Raw genomic sequence first — 22,389 nt, 5'->3', positions numbered from 1 at the left:
CTTGGTTATGAGCTGCAGCAGGGGGGCTGGTATCATTTCCCCCCCTTTGAGTCTGTAGCAGGAACTACCACTGTGGTGGATTTGAGGCCTTGGGCATGTGTTTAAAGGATTTGTCTGCCTGCCTGCATCTCTGTCTATGTGTGGACATATTTTGTCACCGCAAGAACATCACAACATGCAATATACAGTCACTAAACTTTAAAGTTGTGAAGTTTAAATCGAAGGGTCGAGGTCGAGGAAGGGAGTCGTCTGACCCTTAATTACCGAAAGCTACAGGGTCAGAATGCCAGCGTGATATTAGGCGCTGTGCAGATAGTCTCTATTTTTATATAGATTCAGCAAAATTTCCCAGTGAGAGGTCAAATTATCTGAAGGGCAACACACAGGAGGAAAAGGGGGACACATTGTTTGCTCTACGGGAAACTGACAGTGTTTCATTCTTCTTGTTTCAGTTGTTTGTTTTCAAAAATCAATACTCAAGAGAAATTAATGATGAATTCCATTTCAGCCGACTCCTCTCTTTGGTGGACCCCTCCCCCCCCACCCCCCCACCCCCCCCACCCCCCCCACCCCCCCCCCACCCCCCCTTTTTACAGGCACACTTGTAAAGATAAATTAAATTCCTCATTTAAAACGGTGCCGCTCTCTTTAATGTTATCAATTTTTTATTCAATTGTGACTGCTCATCCAAAGCCGTTAAATGTGTCTCTAAATATGTATTTAATTAAGAACTCAAAGAACGCTAATTAAATATAGCCGGCTTTAGAGTCAGAGCTGGCACGTTACACAGTAGGTGCCCAACCACAAACCTCGCCTTATTCTCTGCATAGCGCATGTTGTCAGAGGGCTACGGCAGACAAAGCTCCTCTCAAGCTGCTTCATGTGTTCAATTGTGCTCTCCTTCGCCCGCCCAAGGCCTCCTCTTCATTTTGTCAAAACATAATTTGTTTGGTGCCTTTATGTAATTTGCAGTTATAATACCGTTACTCCATCACATCGCCTGCCCACAGTATTGTTTTTTGGGAGTCACCGATGCCGTCTGGAGAGATGATATTTAATATGTCTGTCCTTAAGCTTTCATAGCTTTCTTTTCATCACCGCCTGCTCTGTTAATCATTCAAGCGCCCTCTGGATATTTACACCTTTGAAGATGGCACTAAGCGCTATCAAATGGTTTGGGATGAGGAAGTGAGCAAACACGCAGCTGCGGAGAAGTCAAGTTTTTGCAGAGGGATTTTTTCGCTGCGGACGCCAACGTTAACACAACACTTACAAGCAGAATGGAGAATATATCTGCGATGAATAGAAAAAGAGAAATGCTTACGTTAAAGTGGAGCTGGTCTGTCCAGTGGCCGATGATTTTGTATTCAGCCGTTCGGTTTTGGATCTGGTACTGGTAGATCTCGTAGCGTCCAGGGGCGTCTCCGTTTTCGTTGAAGAGCACAGGGTTGCCAGCTATGCCTAAACGAGAGATAAATCATCATCATCATCATTTACTGCACATGCTATTGTCTGTGTTGTGAGCATGAATCCGTGAAGGCAAACAAATGCGATGCCATTATTATTGCAGTTATTACAGCGATCATTCCAGCACATTATAAACCAATCTGATGTTTCTGGATCTAATTCAATAAGAACATATTTTCAATTACTGTGGATGTTTCCCTATGAAATCTGAATGGTAAGACTCATGGTCACACCGGATGATTTTTGAACATAAGGTTAAACATTCAATGCCAACATTGAAAAACCAGCGCAGGACTTTCTGTGCCTGTTGTGTTTCAAGATAAAATATATATACGTAGTGTGGAAAGTGACATGGTGAATAGGAATGTGGCGTGTGTCTGACTTTCATGCTGTAACACATCAATCTTTTTCTCTCCAACCATGACCATGATCCTTCTAGACCTCAAATTTATAGAAACCGACATTTATAACTTCAAACACTAATCAGAAGTTATTAGGACCTGAACGAAGGGACGTAAAATAATCATTCATTGATCGTAATCAAGGTAAAAGTAAGAAATAATTGTGATATTAATTTAAAGTCATATCGCCGAGCCCTAATATTTAACATGTAAACCAAGCAGATATGTAGTTGTATAGCTGCCATAAAACAGTCTTACTACAGTCGGCTAATAATACTTCTCTCCCTGGTCTCTTCTCTCTCCTGAACTCACTCGAGGGCTAATGGCCGCCCACCCTGTGTCCTGTTCTGCTTGAAGTTTCTGCCTGTTAAAAGGGATTTTTCTTCTCCGCTGTCGCCGAGTGTGGCTCATCGTAGGAACTGTTGGGTGTCTCTTTATACTACTGTCAGGTCATGACTTCACTATGCCAGGTACTTGAGACTATGTATGTTGTGGCGCTATGCAAACTACAAGGGCACCATAAACCTCCTCATAGGATAATAACCCATCTCGCCATGTTAGAGAAAGCGAAAAAGAAATTACTGGATCTGCCCATTCATGCAAATCTGCTCAAAATTAATATAATGGGTTCTTCCTTGAGTCAGGCCTCAAGCCTTCACAAAATCGGTTCGGTAGTTTTTAAATAAAGAGTGTGTCCGTGACAAGTAAACCTCCACTACTGGATATACGGCAAGTGGATCATACATTGTACAATCCCTGGTTCACTAGATAGATCTGGGATTAAGAATGGAGACTCCCATCTTTATACGTAGCTAACAAGCTATAGATGCACGACAAAAACAGGCAGAAGAAAGAAAAGTGACTAAAGTGGCCAAAGTGAAAGTGACACTAGTGGGACAGATATGTCGCCCACTAGTCATCAGATTGGGCAAAAGGAAACCAAATAATATACTTCCTGACATAAATCTGCATGAATGCGATGTCAGGCTTGGTGAATGATGTAAAACAAAATCAAATCAGATTATCAGGCTATATTTTAACTTCACGGTGTAGTTTAGTGTGGTATTCTGCTTACCTCAAGAATACTATTGTAGAAAACAAAACTACAATAACAAAACATTTTTGGTAATAGGGCCATCCAAATAAAGCTGCCGTTTGCAACCAGCGCAGCCTTGTGTCCCTACTGGGTAATGTCCAATAATCTGTTGGGAAAATATATTGTAAAAAAATTAATTGATTAATTTCTAAATTGAAAAAACCCAAATGACCCTCACTTGAACTCGAACTCACTTTTATCCCCATCCGTGGCATCTGTCCGAGCTGTCCTCTGCTGTGATAACTATGTTTAACAATGTGCTCCCGTGTGGCGTTTTTTAAGATGGGCTGTAATGACGTGTCACGGAGAAAGCACACCAAAGATTTCTTTGTGAGCTCCCCAATGCAAAAGCAGATGAGCCTCCATTCCAGCCCAGCAATCTGTTTAATCATGATGGAACGTGGAGTGGTTCTCCTCAGAGGGAGCACGAGGGAAACTTCATGTCTAATTGCTTTTCTCATCAGCTCTCACAAACGTCTATACCTTCCAACCGATGAAAGCCGTAAGCCCTTGCATTTTTAATTTTTTTTTTTCACTGGCTGGTTTATTATTAAGTCTCCCAAAACACAATGAGCACCCCAGTTAAGAACAAGAGGGTAAACGTGGCCAATTGCTGCTGATGGATTTCTGCTGATGAGTATTTTTTCCCCCCCCTCGCTCTTTGTTTCAACCCTGGAGGATGCGGCGCCCTAATCCACATCTCCATGAGTCAGGCCTGCTGGATTACGGCATTACCTTTTCACTCAGCCTCGCCTGCGTGACAATGCTGCCCACATCACAAAGCAGTCTGTGATCACGGGAGGATTACAGTGACTTTATGAAGCGGAGAAGCATTATGTTTATAGAAACATATTAAGCTCATCAATGGTGTTGCTAAACTGTCATATTTTCCATCAAAGATTAGAATCGTGCTGTTTTCTTCCATTTCCTCCAATTTCCGGAGCTTTTAAAAAAAAAGTGTTGAAACCGTTTGCCTTTTACTGTCACGGTCGGGGTTATGTGCTCGAGCCTGTAAGTGCTTATGTGGACACCGCTGTCACTGAAAGAGGAAATTGGACGCTGAATGCCACACTGGTGGTTTTTGAGAGAATAATACAACAACACTACCAGCGTAACGCCGCTGATATGATTATATTAAACTGCTTTACGGGTCTTTCGGTCATGCTTGCTTTTCAAATGAAGACCTTTCGGAGATTGACACTCGTGGCTTTGAGCTACTGTACATCTGTAAGTGTGTATGCACACGTTGCACCTGTTACCACTGCTCGTATATAACACGCATGTTTAATGCTGGGGTCGGTAATCCTGGAAAAGCTAGAAAGACACTTCCCACCCCCCTCCCATCTACCCCCTTATCAAAGCTACGCCCCCTTTGCTCGCCAACGTCTGGCTATTGTCTCTGCTTCAGTCGAGCACGGGCAGGGTGCACGCAGGCAGGCGGCCGACAGACAGGTACACCAGCAAATCATTTAATTTTGTTTGGATGAAATGATTGGCTGGGTTTTATTACAATCCTGCGAGGGCAACGGAAACTGGCTTCCTATTGTTTTTTTTTCAAACAACTTTATTTATTGATTGTGAAGAGGATTTGGCAGAAAACCAATTGCAAGTAATTTCAAAGATTTTAAGATTAAAGTTTTAGGTTTGTAATACACAAGTTTATTTAAAAAATGTTTTGGACAGTATGATTGTTGACCTGTTAATCAATTTGTGAGTTGTGAGCTCTAATCACTACGGCGCAGACTCACCAACACAAGATGGCAGCACCAAGTATCCGGGTTGTTTTGGCTTCATTTTTGTACAGTGGAGACCCATCTTCCATTTTTATATCCATTTTTATATATCTTCTTAAGCCAGAGGGGCATCCTCTTCATTAAGGTGCATTTTGGGGCAGTATGCTCAACGTGTTGAGTTGCAGATGAGGAATTAGAACCTGTCATGTGGCACAAACTGCTTGTCTAAACAGTCGGCTCACTAGTCAGGTTAATAATGAGCCCCTCCGAGGCCTCTGCCACCGCTGCATTGTGCCGCGCTCCACCACAGGCCACTCGTTTGCTCCCTGCTTTGTATGCTCTCAAATAAACGCTGGGGTTAATGGAGTGCTTGTAATTACATGTAATATTTAATGATTGTGGTATTGCTCCACCTCCCTCCTCCGCTGCACACACACACACACACACACACACACACACACACACACACACACACACACACACACACACCTTAATAATTACCCAAGTGTGATCATTAATCCAACATGTGCTTGTTCTGCATGGATGCACAACCAGAACACCTTGGTGAACGGCAGCACAGCTTGCTGCCCTCTACACGGGTCATTAACTCTTAATGACCATTGCCCAGGTAGATCATGCAGAATTTATCATGGATGCATTTTGCAGTGTTTGTGTTACTTTCCTCACCGTCCTGCCTCTGTCACAACATTTGAAAGATTACCCAGTCACAGCACATATGGTTCTGCTATAATGTAATGTTGCAAATATTAAATTAGCTTAAAAAAACTTAGTTCAGCATAATGTACATGCAAATAATACGTCTCATTACTAAGCTGCATCATTTCTCCTCCTGAACAGATACACTGCTCAATGCTAATCTCCAACTGTCCTTGTCCTGCCCTTGCACTTTACTGTCAGGTGACTAATAGTACGACTTAACAGTTAGTGCAGATGCTAATGGATGGAGTCTTGCCCTCTGAGCCCCTGAAAGGTGTTTAATGTGAAGCAGCAGTGCAAGACGGATTGAGTGTATTGACGGTGACTCAAACCGTGCTGCAAAGATCTGCAGACTGGAAGTGACTTGAGCTAATAACTGAGTGTTACAGGAGAGTAACTCAGAGCAGCTGCTTGGTGACCAACCTGCAGCTCTATGGGGATGAATAGCACCTGAATTTGGCCTCATAACAGGAATAGATCGATTTTTATCAGTAATTAAATGCAACATGTGAAAATAGTGTAACAGCAGCAGCAAGAGAGCTGTGTCGTGATGTCAGAAAACTGACTCGGTAATCGGTGAAGCTGGTTTCAGACTTTACCTGGGGGTAAACTCTGGAGAATTGGCTGCGGAGTTTACCCAGAGTTTGTCTTTCACACATGCACAACACAGCGGGAGGTTTTCTGCACAGACGCGTTCACAACAGCATCAAATCCTCCACGTTTATTCAGGCGAGAGGTGGAGCAGCCAGGTGCAGCAGAAAGAGACAGGAAGTGACGTGTTAACTCCAATGCAGAGATCACGTGATTCAGTTTTACAGCACCAGACACCGGCGTCAGCTCTTATCACCACAAACTCTCTCAACATCTCCGTTAATGTCGTCTACGTGTTTTACACCAAACGAGAAATTTGTTATCTTTTAGTTTTTTTTCCATCTGTTGCGTGTAACCCCCCCCAACTCACACATCTTCTTCTCCTGGATTTCTTCTGACTTTATACTAGGAGGTAAGGTCAGACCAGAACAAATTGGGCTCAAGCAGCACTTGAGTGAGAGTGAGAGAGCATTAGCAGCAGGTCAATAAATCTAACCTCAAATAAGGGCATCAGCAGATCCAACTATTTAAAAGATCTTAACTTTTTATTTTTAAAATCAAAGGTCATAAAATGTCATGAAATAGTCTTTTACATTTTTAGAGATCTTAAATTTTGAGATGATGACTTATTGGAAATGATATCGGCCCTTGTGCATTCACCTCTAGCTACACTAAGGAGGTTATGTCTTCATCAGCGTCTGTTAACAGGACAATGCAAAAACTACCAGATTACCATGACCATTAGTGGAGGTATTATTATTTAATAGAAGGCATCACACTAGAAATTATTGTTATATAATATTATCCATAAAATAATATATCAGTTGATTCAAAAACACATTGGCCAGCTCTAATGTTCAGCTTGACGTCCTAAAAAACATTTTACTTGGTTCGTGCAGATACTGGGATAATGTGATAAGACACGCTCGTAAAACTGGGAAATGGCAAATCCTGTCTTTGATGTGAATAAGCCTGTTTCAAACAAAGTCATGGTTCTCTACTGCAGCTCAAGTAAAAGCTCTATCTGAGGATGTACAGTACATTTCTTTGGTGTGGTCCTTTAAGGTGACAGAAAATATATAAACGTAGCCTCTGGTACAATGAACAGGCTTCATAGTCTTACGATGTTGGATTTTTAGGAAGAACAGGCCTGGGTTTCATGTCAGTATTGAAGTGAAGACGTTTTGCATTATGCGAAAAAATGTGTCAGCTGGAATCATCCTTTTGAGCTGCAATGAGGACGCAGCACATCTTTGACAGGAGAGGAATAGGTGTGGAAAGATGGGAAAAAAATACCCGAGAACTCGCCTTTTATTCCTCACTCGACTGTCCCTGGTGAGAATGACGCTGGAAAGGCCACTGCTTTTCAGACGGCGGCGCAGCAAAAAACACTTTTCCCTGATGTGATAGCGAGAGACATGAAACACTGATGGGAAGCTTCATTCAGCTGAGGCCCCACTGAAGTCTGAATGACTCGTAGCCACACTGAATTAAGAGGTGGGAACAAGAAGGAAGGCAGCTCTAAAGAGAGTCAAACAGTGCATAAAGACGGACTGACGCCGTTTGATTCTCCTGCTTTTATCGGCCACAGCTCTCAGCTCTCTGCTGAATGAACGGGGGGAAAAAATAGCATTGAGCTTTTGAAAAGGTGATTTCTAATACAGGAACTTTAAGTTTATTCGTGGAGAAAATGGAGGAAACACACAAATACTCCCAGGCTACCACAAAATATTCCCACCAAATACTTTTATCTGACTTTTTGTCGTCTTCTCTAAAAGGTTATCAGCCGTCTGCTTCTCCCCGTGTCCCCTGTTGAGACACTGACAGTCCACCGAGATATCGCCGATGAATGTTCTTTTTTTCCGCGTCTTTGCTTCTTAAGAACATTTCGACATTTAACCTTTATAAAGTTCCAGTACATATGCAACCTGAGACACAATCCATTTGCAGTGGGTCTGGCTTTACTGGACTCCTGCGAGCTCTGCAGGGAAAGACAATACGAATGAATTTGAGCAGATAAAAAACTGCTGACAACAGAAAACGTGCAATAATAGATTTTTTGCTGGCTCTGCCCCAAGAATGAATCATCACGATGGAAAAATATTACCTGTTTTCACAAACAATTTCTGACTGCTCCTTTTTGTTTACTGGTGCGTGACACTAATATCGCAGCACAGAGAGAAAAATATTGTCTTTGAAAATATAATACACAGGCCAGGCAAGTCCAGTCTCAGCACTTACGTTGTTTTATGTATCTGGACAAGTTCAATATACCGCTGTGTGCTGATGCAATTAGATGGAGTGTAGCATAACCTCAAGGCAACTCCCTCTGGTCAGACGGTGGTGCAACGTTTATATAGTTCGCCTGGTTCAGGAAATATTTAGTTCAATGTGATCAATAGTGCTGCACTGGAGGCCACTTTGTGAGGAACAGCACTTAGTCCTCATTGTAAAACCAATTTTTGTGGATGCAGTTACAAGGGTTAGAGTTATCCATCATTCAATAGGGTTGTGTTCTGGAATCTAAGGCCAATCACGTAAAGGTTCCTACGCGGCTGGAACATACAGGACCCAATCACAATGCAGATTTTGGTGCCTCGTTTTGATGCTAAGTAGATACGGCAATATGAACATAATGACACGTGCCTCGTTGACATAACACTTAATTTTAGTGGCGACACAGCGCGTAACCTCACTCTACAGTTAGCTAGTAGCTTCCTCAAATACCAGTCAACACAACAACAAAATGCCAAAAGCTAAATGGTCGAAATTGTTGCCGTTTTTTCACGCAAAAAAGGATTCCGACATCAGGACTTGCAGCAAATGTTTGAAAACAATTCAGCGTAAAAGATAGGAACACGACAAACTTAACGAAGCCTCGCAACGCACGCGATACATTTGAAAAGCAGAAGGATGTTGCTTGTTTGCCCCTGGTGGTGAGGAGACAGTTGACAATGAGTTTGGAGCTGAAATATTTACCGTATGAAGCACTAAAACCTTTATTTAGATTATTGCAGTGGGTTTATATCATCAAGGTTAAGGCACTGGAACCATTTTAAAAGAGTCGATTTATAACCCGTCTCGAAAAAAATATATAAAAAAATAGCCACACTATCATTCCACCTTTTTAGATAAAAATGTGTGTGACTTGTTGGATTTTTACAGAAAAACCTCAAAGAACACAAACATCGGTGCCAAAGGGAGGAAAAAAGCTGCCTTGTCTTCCAGCTGCATCTGAAACTCCTACTCTGAACTCTGTGCCAGACTCAGTGAGGTCTCCAAGGTAAAAGATTATATGCAGAGATGGAATAAAAACATGACATTGAGTATATGCAAATAGGAGACAAGCACATTCCTTTGCAGACAGTTGTGTAAACTTCATGAATCCAGACAGACGATAAGAGATAAACATCTTTTTTTTGTCTGAGGACCAGTGAACACAACATGCATGATGCAAACAGTGATCTGTCAGTTGTTTGTCTGCCACATGCTCTCGGATGCTCAGCCTGTGCAGTTCGGGTTTAAGGGTATTTTAATGGTTGTTTTATTTTTTCCAGCAAATAATGTGATTTCAAATCAGCGTCTTTACATTGATGAACTCGATTAGGTCCAAACTGAGCTAATATTGAATATAGTGTTGAGGAAATGTTACGTTTATCCTACTCCAGATTTAAAAATGTACACAACCGAACCTAGACACACTTTTCCTGCTTGTTGCTATAACAACATTTATAGAGAAACACACTAGACGTAGGTGACTAATTCACATGGGTTTGTTGTGATAGTAAACACAAATAAATCATTAGCGAGTGACGCATCTGCCCCAAGGACGTCAGTGGATTCAGACGCTGCAGTGGAGTTTGCTTTGAGTAGTTGTCTAAATAAATAATTCAGCTTGAGAGATTTTCTTTTCTGCGAGACGACTTGTAACAACCTGGAAAGCTGAATTGATCTCATCTGCACTTTTTGATTATTTGCCATTTCGGCTGGGCAGCTGGTGAGATCCACATTAAAGCAACACTATGCAACTTTTTTAAACCTTAAAAATAGAAGCTTTAAAATGAGTTGGAAGATTCACAAACGAATGGAGCCTCGATCGTTCCCATTCCCCGCAGAATGAATCACCACGTGTGGCTGCAGGGGGCGCTGTTGCTCAGTGAAAGTTACATAGTGTTGCTTTAATGTCGCCTACAAAGCTCCTACTGTTCCTCAAACTTGTAAAAACAGCCATAAATAAGCAGAAGGCTACAACTATTTGAATCTTTAAATATTGTAATAAAGCGTCTAACAGTAATTACACACTCTCATAATAAACAGCTTTCTGATTTTGAAGAATTGATATTCTACCAACGCAACATGTAGAATGACAAATGAACTTGACGGGCAGGAGTTAAATGAATAATTAATCTGTACCATCCCTGCATACTCCAGTCTCTATCAAAGAATTTTAATTGTCTCAAATTGCTTTGTGTTAAAGAGGCAGTGTCTATATAATGAAACCCACTGCTGGATCACTGCTCTTTGTGGGAGAGCAGTTCATATTAATATGTGACGTGATCCTGACTAATAGCTGGGTATAATGTGGGGCTACATGGAGGAAATTAAAAACTTACACAACAGAAGACTGCGAGTGAAGACTGGTGTAATTCATAGACTTCATCAGTTGCCAGGTTCAAAGTAATTACTATAATTTAAGATTTGACTAAATATTTGATCATTTTTTTCATGGTATAGTCTCAGTCTACTGGTCGGCCATTTTGGTCCAGACTGTAAAATCTCAACAACTCTTTAAAATGGAGTTCCATAACATTTTGTTCAAACATTCATTCTTCTCAAAGGATGAAATCCTAATGACTTTGGTGATTCAATTCATTTTTCATTTAGCATCACCACCGCTCAATATATTATATACAGAGGATGAATCAAACTGAGGGGACCCATTGTTCTTCTCTTCCATTATAGTAAAATAATAAAATAATATTTCTACAAATCCCTGATTATTTATTGTACATTGACTGTATTAGACATTTATTACAGTGCTGACGATGACTTTCACAGTCTCTTTTTTGTTTTATTGGGTTTAAATATCCACGGTTTGTATGGCCTGTTCAAATTTCTTTAGTTTATGGCACAGAAATGCTACCGTACATCTGTCATTTGTTTGTTTTCATGCAAAAATAGATCATGTTTCCTGTAGCCTGTGCAAATGTTGAAGGAAAAAAGACTCCAACACTGTGACCTTCAAGGTACAGCCTCATATCAAGAGGGGATGTGAGGATGATTTGCCTCTGAAATGTTAGTTAGAGTACCGAGTGTTTTTAAAACCCCACATTAGAATAAACCTCCAAATCTGAAACAAACATAGTCTCTCCGGCATCAATAAACATAACTCACCTGCAAAGTTTAGTCGGCGGATGAGCTTCAGCAGATGAGTGCCGTTGATGGGATCCATCCTAGCGCACAGGCCCACTTTCCCTGGGCAGAGCTCCTGGTGCATGTTGTGCAGGGCATGTGCCATTGCATAGACAGCATCGATAACAAACTGCACCTTCCCTTCCTGCTCGTAGTTCGAATCCTTTCCTATCCGCTCCTGATCTGTAAGACACAGACATGTAGATATATATATATATAAAGTTGACACATTACACACGTAAACTATGAGTGATTTTGTACAATCATGCAATTAAATGCATTTAAATTAGAGCCCAACAGATGCAGATCGGTGGGAGGCATAGTTTTTCCAATTAAATGTATTCTAAATAACATAAATGAAAATAAAACATAAATACGACTAAATATACCACAATTAATAAATTGAACACATCTTTATGTAAAATTCATACATAGATGTACATTTACTGTTTTATTCTGTTAAATAAAAAGTTTCCATATAAGTTCATATGGACAAATTGTACTGATTTGTCTGTGAAAGGTTCATATGGTCCAATAAAAAAATCAGCCAACCGATAAATAGCTGAGGCTCTAATTTAAATTATGAAAACTGATCCTCTGTGGTCACCCATTGGCTCATTGTTAACCCGGTCGAGTTCGAGGCTGAGTCACAGCTTCGGATCGGATGTAGTTAAGCGATGGTGTGAATGAAAAAGGTTTTCACAAAAGGGTTTAAAATACTAAATCAGGAAAAAAGATCTGCAATTCTCTCTCAACACAATCACGCAATCAAGATACATTTATTCAGTTAGACACTCGAGTGGTTTCTGTGAGTGGCTCCATCTTAAAGAATGATCTACTTGGGAGTTTGTGCCCGACTCTTATTCGAAATGGGCGGCGCATTTAGTGCCTGTTCCAGACAACAAATATGAATAATGGTACCAGAAAGAAGCAAAGAGTAAGTTGAGGAGACTGCTTCTGTTTGCCAACAAGTCCCTACAGACTTTCATTTTCAACACTTCTCGGCTGTGTCACCATCACTCAGGGGGAGCAGCTCGGGTCGGACCCAACAGCTCAGTGCAAACCAGTTGGACTGAGCTGAACCGTCTGATGGGAGAGCGTGGCATCCGTCCAGAAAGGCACGACAGAAAATGCATCGCTCTTCGCCGAGTCTTATTCTCTCTGTGCTGAATGAGGCTTGCCTCTTGCAATTAGCTAGAAGGTAAATATCTGCATTGCTGCAGAGGAGCGAATCAATGCCAATATCTGAAGTGCAAGGTTTTCTCCCTCGGGGGAAATCTCATCACTTGAAAACAAAAAACTCTCTCTTGTCTGCCCTGCAGGAATACACAGACTTTGCCTCTGAGTGATTTTTTTGCAAACATTAAGTCTTGGACCTACACGTCTATGTCATTAACTTTTAACTACGATGTGCAGTTTTCTATTAGCAACTTCCAAAAAACGGATAAATGCTCCAAATTAATCGAATCCCTGATTCTCGACTTGTTTCACCGAGCGTCCAAATGTGAATTCTGTCTTTAGGGCTATTGCCGGAACGTATTTAGAAGTCAATACGGGGAGAGAGGCAGGAAATGGAGACATCCATTCACAGGACAGGGATAATCTGCTCATGGGCTTAATGTAATAACTTGTGATAGGAGTTTATTAATCCTGGCCCAGGTTGTTTCTGGGCTTTCTGTGATTGTTAATTGCTGAGAGAATGTGGGTTCAGAGGAGGAGATACAACATGCCAATCCCAACTTCTGCTTTGTCCTCACGAGCATCGCGTCTTAAAGCTGCTCGGCTGTATGTGCACAGCAGGTGAGTTCAATTTGGATTAACAATGGGCTAATTACCAGGGATGAGCTAATGATAGAGCTGCACATATTTATATAGCTGCCAAATGGAATCCAGCACGTTAATAAGGGCACAGTGGGGAATCTGCAGGTGAGACTTTAAAAATAAAAACTTAAAATCAAGCGTGGCTCAGTTTGAATTAATCATAAACCACTGTATTGAGCAGAAATGTGAAATAACACATTATAGTTAAAATGACAATATGGTAAAACGTGCCCAATTGGTTCGGATTATGTAAAGATTAAGAGTTTTCTTCAAAAATTACATTGTCGTGCACAATCATTTGGTTATTGAGTGAAATGTCCTTCATAAACCTGAGACTCATTTTCCTTTATTGCAAAACGTTTTTACAAACAAAAATGTTTTTTTGACTAAACCAAGAAACACAGATGAATATAATATAATAATACAATCTTTTTCAATAAATTATTATTATTTGTATTAATAGTAGTAGGTAAAGAAGGTTTTTTTCATAATAAGACACATAGTTGGGAAATTGGAATGATTAAACATTTATTTTACTTAATCAATGATATAGCTAACATAGCTATTGCTATTGTTGTTGTTGTTGTTGTTGTTGTTGTTGTTATTGGTTTTGAATGATAAAATGTAAGTAAACATAATTCATGTTGGGATCGTTAATAAACTAACATGCACTATTTACATGTGGTTTACTAATCCTCCTATCTACTGGCTACAGTTTGGATAACCACACACGTCTCAGCAGATTAATGTGTCACTGATGTGCAGAATAATAAAAATCAACTGTAGAAAATATAATGCAAACTGTCCTGAATACAAATGTATGTTGTTGGATGTGTATTCACATCTAGAAATCATGTAGAGATACATAAACTAATACTGACTGGAACAAGGTGACAGCAGAACACATTTATATGTCAAGTGTGTTTTGAGGGAATGTCAATTCTCACACATTGATAAAAAAATAAAATTTGAAAATATGTAAACATTCAAATAAATATGCTGTTACGCTTTCTTCCCACTTATGGTTACAGCACATTCTTTTTGTATAGAAATCTCAAAGGACCATCATAATGATGATAAAGCCGTGTACTATGTGACTTCAATATATTTTATGCCTCGACATTCTGGACATGTGGATCGCAGTGCTTCACATTTTGCAGCAGAAAAGTCATTTATCATGCAACATCTGTCCCCTTAAGGTTCAAGCAATTTCAAATCGCCACTTCAGTCTGAAAAAAAAGCTGTAACCCCCCTCGAATCGGCAGAGGTCTCCGTCTGTCAGCCATCTTTCATCCGCCACATCTCCAGCTCCTCCGCGGGCCAGAGGCGGTTTAATGTCCCTGATTATCTCATGAGCTTTTTGAAATGCATGAATTATCGTTGGAGGTTACGGCTCGGTAATTAAGGGCCACGGGGCCTTGATTGGCCAGAGATTGTCACAGTTCGGCCGGCATTGCTCGTGCCACGGGGAATCCTGCGAGCCAGAGTGAGTGTGAGAGCGATATTTCTCTTGCATGCTTGGCAGGCCACCCACTCCAACTTTCTATCGTCTCTCTTCTCTGTAAGAGCCCCCCCCCCCCTCCCCCCACCACCACCTCCCTCTGTCCCTCTGTCCCTCTGTCCCTCTCTCTCCTCATTGGCATTTTGGCTCCCTCACACACACATTTTCCAGGCCGGCGTTTTGCTTTCAGAGAAATCCATTCAAATTAAGCAAAGCAGAAGCAAAGTGTTGGTGTCTTCCGCTCCGAGGTGTCACACAAGACGTTTTGTGACAGTGTGTGTGGGCTCGTGATCTTTGACCCCCTTGTTTTTTCCAGCTTGTGATTGGCCGCAGGACATTTAGTCTTTTCCTGCCAAAGCAGTTGGACAGTCTGTTAAATTAATGTGACACCACTGCCATGTGTGCTTTTATTTCTTTGTCTTTGCGTGTCTATATAAACAGTATATGATTAAACTGTGATTACAGCTCAAGTGCCTTTTTACTTTGTAAAATTCATATTGTCTAACTATGTCTTGTTATATATTTGTTATATAAGACAATAAAGACATAGAACGGAACAGCAAAGCTGGACTTTGGCCAATTACCAAATTTGTTCACAATTGACGAATCAACTCATTACAACATTATCTGTAATCTTTTGAAGAAGAAATTAAAAATATGTTTACATTATGAATTTAAAAGCACATTTCAAAAGCTACAATTTACACTGTAATGACACGTGAGCCAAGGCCCATCAGTCCCTGTATGAAACCACATTTAAATCCACTAGATCCATTATTATCAGAGGAATAAACATAATGTTGAAAATCTCTTATCTCCAGTGTTAAAGAAAGTGAAAAGTATTTCCTGGATCCGCCCCCTGATCCACACTGGGTTTTTCTTTGGTTCATGCTGCCGTATCCTTCCACATCATTTTAATCTCTCAGTTAAACTTCTTGCTGATTAACATTAACCATTGAAACAGCAAATTTTAGTTGGTTATCAGCTGAAACAAGAAATATTTTAAGTGCTTTTTTGCTTTCTTTTTATCTACATATGACTAAGCTCGATTAAACTCATCTTGTTTAGTACTATGTACAACCCAGGTCTATGATTTCCTTTGTAGAAAATAATCACCAGTAATTTTACAGTCATTTCCCTCAAATCCTTTTTTTATTTTTTATTTTTGGATTTAACTTCATCAAACAAAAGAATATCCCCCTGCAGCCGACTTGTAACCTGTCCAAAATACCCCCCCTCCCTCCTCTCACCCACTGCATTCTGGGAAAGGCTCCAGCCACCAACAACCCTGAGCAGGATAAGCAGTTTAAAGAGGTAGATGCTCGGATGAAGAAGCAGAGCACACGCTTGCTTTATCTGCATTGCTGCGTTTCCTGCTGCTCCCCCACAATCATTAATACACAGGAGAAATAAAAAGCCTATATGAGACGGCTCCCGCTCCGCCGTACCTCTGCCTTCGACATTAATCAATATCAGTTTTACATCTCCTTCATTCACACATGAAAGACCAGTCTCTCTCTCTCCCCCCAGTCACTCATGCCCTCCTTATCCTCTGATCACGTCAAGCAGCCGAAACCCACTCAGGACACAGATAAATCTGCAGCAGGCCCCCATGTGGTTCTTTCTCCGCGGGGCTCTTCAGCAGCGGAGAGGCGCGGCCGGTGTCACATTTGAACCTGAAACAAACGCTGCGAGGCAAACTGGGCGAAGCTGAGCCCGTGATGACGCTCAACACTTAGAGTGTCTGTAATGAGAAAGTGACAGAAGAGAGTCTTTACAATGCTGCTGTGGGTACGTGTGTGTACATGACGTTAAACCCAGCTGCTCCCAGAGATTATAAAACAGTAAATAACATCAAGTACATAAACATTTAAAGTACAAATACTTAGTCAAAGAGACCAGTCATTTACTTTTATACTGACCTTGACTGGGTATTTGATATCTTACGGTGTAGTGACATTCATGATATCTGCTGGATCTCACACACTCACATTATTCAACATCTCACGACAGATTACATCCTTAGTTCTTATTTTCTAGTTTTAGTCACTTCCACCAAAGAGTTTATGTTTTAATCAGCAGTTGTTTGTTGGTTTATTTGTTAGCATCATGACGGAAAAACTACACAACTGATTTCCATTACATTTGGCAGAAGGGTGTAACTATAGCAAAGGAAGAAACTATTACATATTGATACAGATTCAAATATTTATTCACTTTCTTCGACTTGGCGAGATTGGGTTTTCCTTTGTTTTCACTTTCTTATAAAAAATTTGGTTTATATCCGACCTGTTTTAAAGATTTACATCTTCTCTTATTTGCATCATTATTTATTCTGCAGTACAGTCAGTGTTTGCTAACACGTCTACCTGTTACAATATTCAAAGATTTTACTAAATTGACCTGATTTGACTTCAATTGAATTGCTTCTGCGTTTCTTTCGTGATATCTCTCTGACTCCAGGGGCGGATGTATAAAAGTCTCTTCAGATTCAAGACTACAAGCATTTGTATGAACAGCAGCAGAAATATGAATCGTCTTTCTGCCAAATGTAGATGCTGGATGCAGATTCTTCCATATTTAACATTTATTCAGTTATACTGAAATGTAACATACATTTACTCAAGTGCTGTAGTGACGTACAAATTTTAGGTTGTTTTAATTTGAGTACTTCAGTCAGACGTACCTTCATACTTCTGCTCTATTACATCTCAGAGGTAAATATTGTGCACTCCACTGTCCGACAACCAATTTTTCACACCTTCCCTGTCCAGTGAAAACCACGTTTCTCTAATTTTTGTCAAATTGAATGATTTTGATAAACTAAAGGTTTAAATGTTTCTTGATTGCTCCAGGCAAAACGATTTAAAAATAGGGGATATAATTCTCAACCTTAAACATTTCCAGCTGTAAATTCAAACACACATTAATAAAGCAACATGTGTGATAGTCAAACCTTAAAAAGAATATTTCTCCTGATAATGATTATATAAGTGAGGGTTTAAATGAAGGGCTTTTACCTAGAGTGGGGTATTTTCACAGTGGGGTATCAGTGCTTTAACTAAAGTAAGGTTTGGAACGCACAACTTTTCCTCCTGCACCGGAGTAATTATGAGCACGTGCTACGAGCGTTATCCAGGCTGTTGATCAGTCGGCACACTCCTGAACCGTCACCGCTGCTCCCCGAGGAGCTCGCTGATGTTCTCGCCTCAATCCCCGCTGGCAGGTGCCCCAGGGTCACTCCTACCCATCTCCAGACTAACTCATGTATCAGTATTATCTTATCCACCTGAGGGTTGTTACCCCACACATAACCCTGCGTGTCATCTCCTCAGAGTGCTTAGCGATGGGATTTACTGCCTGTGAACACAACAGCAGCTGTTGGTTTCGCAGCCCACCTCTGGAGGAAAAGTTTTGGTCTATCGCCGCCGTGTTTGGTGAGTCTGGGGTAGTTCAGCAGTTCGACTTTATTTCTTCACTGTTTGGCCTTAAAATGTTCATGTTGAATCATGAGGCTTTAATTAAATAAATACACCTCATAAACAAAGAGTCTTACCACATTGGGCTCTTTCTCTGATCCCTGAACATTGTCACAGCGCATGTATAAAAATGATGATCACACGATTATATATAAATTGATGTCAACACATCCATTTATTACATGACGTATATTTCAAGATTATAATGCTCTTTGTGGCAGTGGTGAGATTTTGAGCCTTTCACCGACCATATCAACGTTTATGTTTTCCTATATGAAAACTTTTAATTTAACATTGCAGATAAGATATGGAGTAATGTTTTCAATTGAAAAAAATGCTTATTTTCTTTGTTCAAGTTCTATATATTTGATTGTTTTGTTAATAATAAGATTTATAGAGTTATACAATATAAAATGTCAATGACTTTGTCATAAATAGTTTGACAATGACATCTTAAGGAATCGTATATAATATCAACAATAACCCATATCGGTCAGGCTCTAATATAGTTATACAATTCTTCATGGTATATGCAATTTTATTTTATTTAGCATTGGGAATATAGTATATTTTGTGATATACTAAAATCTAACCTAATTGAGAAACGTCACAGATAAACTAATCAGATGGGAAGTTCTACTTGTGGATTATTGAGTTAACTATCAGACAAACTATCTGTCAAAAAAGATTCATAAATATAAAAAGTGTTCATAAATATAAATATGTATCTTAATCATTTAAATATCTGCATTTAAATATTTACATAAACCAGTTCTGCTCACTGATTGGTCTACTGCATAAACATTGCAGTAGACCCATCAACAATATAGCAAAACCCCAGTTACATAATATCACCCAACCATAATGGACATCAGCCTTTACTATTGGAATACAGTACTTTGAAAGCAACGTACTCAGTTGCAAGTTTATTACGTTCAGCTCTTTATAACTAATAAGAGTCTAATGCAACAGCTGTGCTATAAATCCTGAGCTATAAGCTCTGAAGGTTATGACACTCGGTTTTTACTTTGACTGTTTTAGAGATGATATTCAATTAACTTTATTGTCACTCTGGAGGCTGCAGTCTGTGGTGCTGTTGGTCTGCGCTTGATAGTGAAATGGGTTTCTGATATTTCATCCAGTCCTTTTATGGGAATGATAAACTTTAAATTCTCATTTAAAAGTCAGTAGATAAACATTGTCCAGAGCAAACAAATAAAACCTGTTGGCACAGTAAGAAAATATACAGGAGGGTGAACTGACCTGTAGCCTCGCCATAGATAACCGTTGTCATCTAAAGTACAGTTTCCACACACAAAGCCACTGCGTGTTTGTGTTTGTAAGTACCACTGTCTGTGTGGAAAGTACTGCATGCAGATTGTGCGTACACACATCTGGCTCCAGGGCAGCGTGGTGGCTCGGTGGTTAGCGCGGCCGTCTCCCAGAACGAGGATCATTACTCTGATGCACTTGGATTCCCCGGAGTTTGTGTTGTTTTCGCCCTGAAGACACGTAATTCAGTCCGACTTCGAGACACTCAAAATGTAACTCTCGAGGATGAACGTGAAAGTCCGGCATTATATCAGGTGTGCAGACAAAAAGAACGTGTTGACATGGACCTTCGTTAAACATTACCTGACGAAAACATGGTGTAAGGTCAGAGATAGACTTGCTACTATGCCTACATGTACCCATCTTGGCTGCCTTTCCTATCCTGCAGCAAATGACCACTCTGCAAGATGCAATACTCAATAGAACAGTAGAGGGAGATACGTAACGTGTTCATGATGTCCTTGATTTAAGGGCCTCACACACACCTTACTGTGGCCATGGCGTGTAATGTCCTGTGGCCTTGAGTTATATGCAAAGTACATCGTGCAAGGATTTGAACAATTATGCTCACGACAAATCTGCTTGTCTACGTGATCTTTTAACTAAAATGATCACGTACATCTTCGGTCAAATGATGCAAATGTTCTGTATGTGTGCGGACACGCTTTATTTTTATCTACGTAACATCTATTATCACTAACGTCCTGAATGTCCCCCCAAGAATCCGTGTGTAATGATGCACAATGGATGTAATCACTCCACTCATGTAATAAGCATGTCTTCGATCATGACGTGCGCTCATCTGCGAGATAAAGCTCCCTCTGGTCCACACTGATCTATTAGTGCAGCGAACAGTGACAGACTCCTTTCAAGTAAATAAACTGGAAATTAAGACAACGGAGGATCCTTTGAGGAAACCCCCTGATAACACAACTCTAATCCTCCTCTTTTAAACAAATGTTGAGCTGCGTAAATTGGTGTTTAAATCTTAATAAAATGTGCCAGGATTTGTTTTCCTTTTCACCTCAAACATACAGTAATGAGCCTGAAGCATCAACCAGACCAGCCGGGACATTCACATGTTCCAGCCACGTGGGGCAAACGCACTAGACTCAGCAGAAAGAAAGTGCAGCGCCGAAAATGAGCTCAGAGATGAACTGCGATTTTTTGAATATTCAACGTGCAGCTGATACACTTTTAATAGGCTGGCGGTGCTGTCAAAACACATTCACCGTGAGCCAAATAAGTCAAGTTCCCTTAAGACATCAAAAGAGTGTTTCCAGGTTGGTTAGAAATCCGAACAAGGAGAACATTAAACAGGGAGAATATCTTACTTGTGCACTTCTTGAGCCCGGACCCTTTCTTCACGGCGTGACGGCTGAGCTTGCAGCTGAAGTTGTTCTCCCAGAACTCCGCGAACCAGATATTCCGTCTGTTGTTCTCCAGCGTTCGGCTGATGAAGTAGCGATCAAACCCTAGACAGGGTTCATTGTCATTGATGCAGTCAGCGCGAGTGTGAGCAGCAGTGTTGCTTCAGTCTGTGAGTCAGAGCTCTCTTGTTTTTTTCATACACCGTTAATTAGTCGTAGACTGAATAGATCAACTGACTTTGTTGCTGCGTTTGATTGATTTTGTTGTTTTTTGACATCTGATGATCAGACGATAAGAGTTGAACACGGCACAGCTCTGTCTCACATTAACATCATGTTTCACTGATGGGCTGTAAACAAAGATGGACGACAGGACAGCTCCCCCACAGTGAAGCCAAAGCAACTCCACCTCTGCCCGGGGGTTGGCTGCAGTATGGCTCAGAAACCCCGCCTCCTCCATGTTAGTGGATGGGAGATGGACCAAATTAAAAAGTCAAAGAACGCATAATTCTTTATCAATTAAGGTAGATCTTATCACACTGATGTTAAAGTTAATTATTATGTTGAATTTGGTTTTAATTAGTTATTTGATGCTATAAAAATAGGGGTGAAACAGCTAAGACTAATTTGTGATTGGTGGAGATCATGTAGCACAGCACAGACTCAAGATGGTGGAATTCGTATCTAGGATATTTTAGCTTCATTTATATATAGCGGGAGGACGTGGGGATACATTGTCCATCTTTATAAACAGTGTGTACACATGGATTTATGACTCATGCAGTTCTCGTGTGTGCACAATGGCCGTCTCTGTACCTTTGATGGACTGGCGCTTGGGCAGGATGGTGACGGCTCCCTCCGCCATCTCCTCCTGGTGCACAACCGGAGAGATCTTTGAGCCCCAGCTGTCCGAGCCCACCCAGATGAAATGACCTGTCTGGTTCGCCTTTTTAGCCGCATGAAGTAGCCGCCTGCAAAGGTGAAGAAACAGATGTTGCAGTGGATAAGGTCAACAACCCCCGGCCAGCTCCACTTTGATTTTTTATTTATTTATTTTTCGCTATTTCTTTCCACAGTGGTTTAGCAGAGCTGCACTGAAGCGGCCGTGTTCTCAGACATGTTTGTGCGCTGTCTGCTGCAGCCATGATCTTCTGCTCTTCAAAGCAGTGTTGTGTAGCTGTTACCAGGGTTTTTTTACCTGATATCATCTTCGTTGGCAAAGATTATGACGACTCTTGCGTTTGGGTTTTCTCTGAGTCGCCGGATGACCTTGTCGAACTCTCCCTGCTTCGGCTCCCGGGGAATCTTGACAGACTGGGAGATGCAAACACCACCTGAACACACAGAGGTTTACAGACATCAGTTTAGAATTAAGAAAAACTGTACAACAATATCTTCACTGTGTCAGAAACATCACGGAAACAAAACTGGTTTGAACTAAACATCCAGAATGGCACTGTACGTTTATG

The 22,389-nt window shown here is 40.7% G+C and overlaps 1 protein-coding gene across 1 annotated transcript in view; it reads right to left on the bottom strand.

The window, feature by feature from the left end:
- LOC117761660 (metabotropic glutamate receptor 4-like) overlaps positions 1-22,389 on the bottom strand; it is a 157,363-nt gene that overhangs the window by 13,031 nt on the left and 121,943 nt on the right. Inside the window, exons 4-8 of the mRNA XM_034585752.1 lie at positions 22,119-22,254; positions 21,737-21,891; positions 20,885-21,025; positions 11,400-11,600; positions 1,325-1,461 (exon numbers count right to left, since the gene is read on the bottom strand). Coding sequence (XP_034441643.1) covers positions 1,325-1,461; positions 11,400-11,600; positions 20,885-21,025; positions 21,737-21,891; positions 22,119-22,254 — 770 coding nt within the window. The remainder of the gene's footprint in view (positions 1-1,324; positions 1,462-11,399; positions 11,601-20,884; positions 21,026-21,736; positions 21,892-22,118; positions 22,255-22,389) is intronic.

Source organism: Hippoglossus hippoglossus, chromosome 5 (assembly GCF_009819705.1).
Source record: "Hippoglossus hippoglossus isolate fHipHip1 chromosome 5, fHipHip1.pri, whole genome shotgun sequence".
NCBI classification, from domain to species: domain Eukaryota; kingdom Metazoa; phylum Chordata; class Actinopteri; order Pleuronectiformes; family Pleuronectidae; genus Hippoglossus; species Hippoglossus hippoglossus.
Note: the sequence above shows the minus strand (reverse complement) of the source record. Positions and strands in the feature narration are given on the sequence as shown.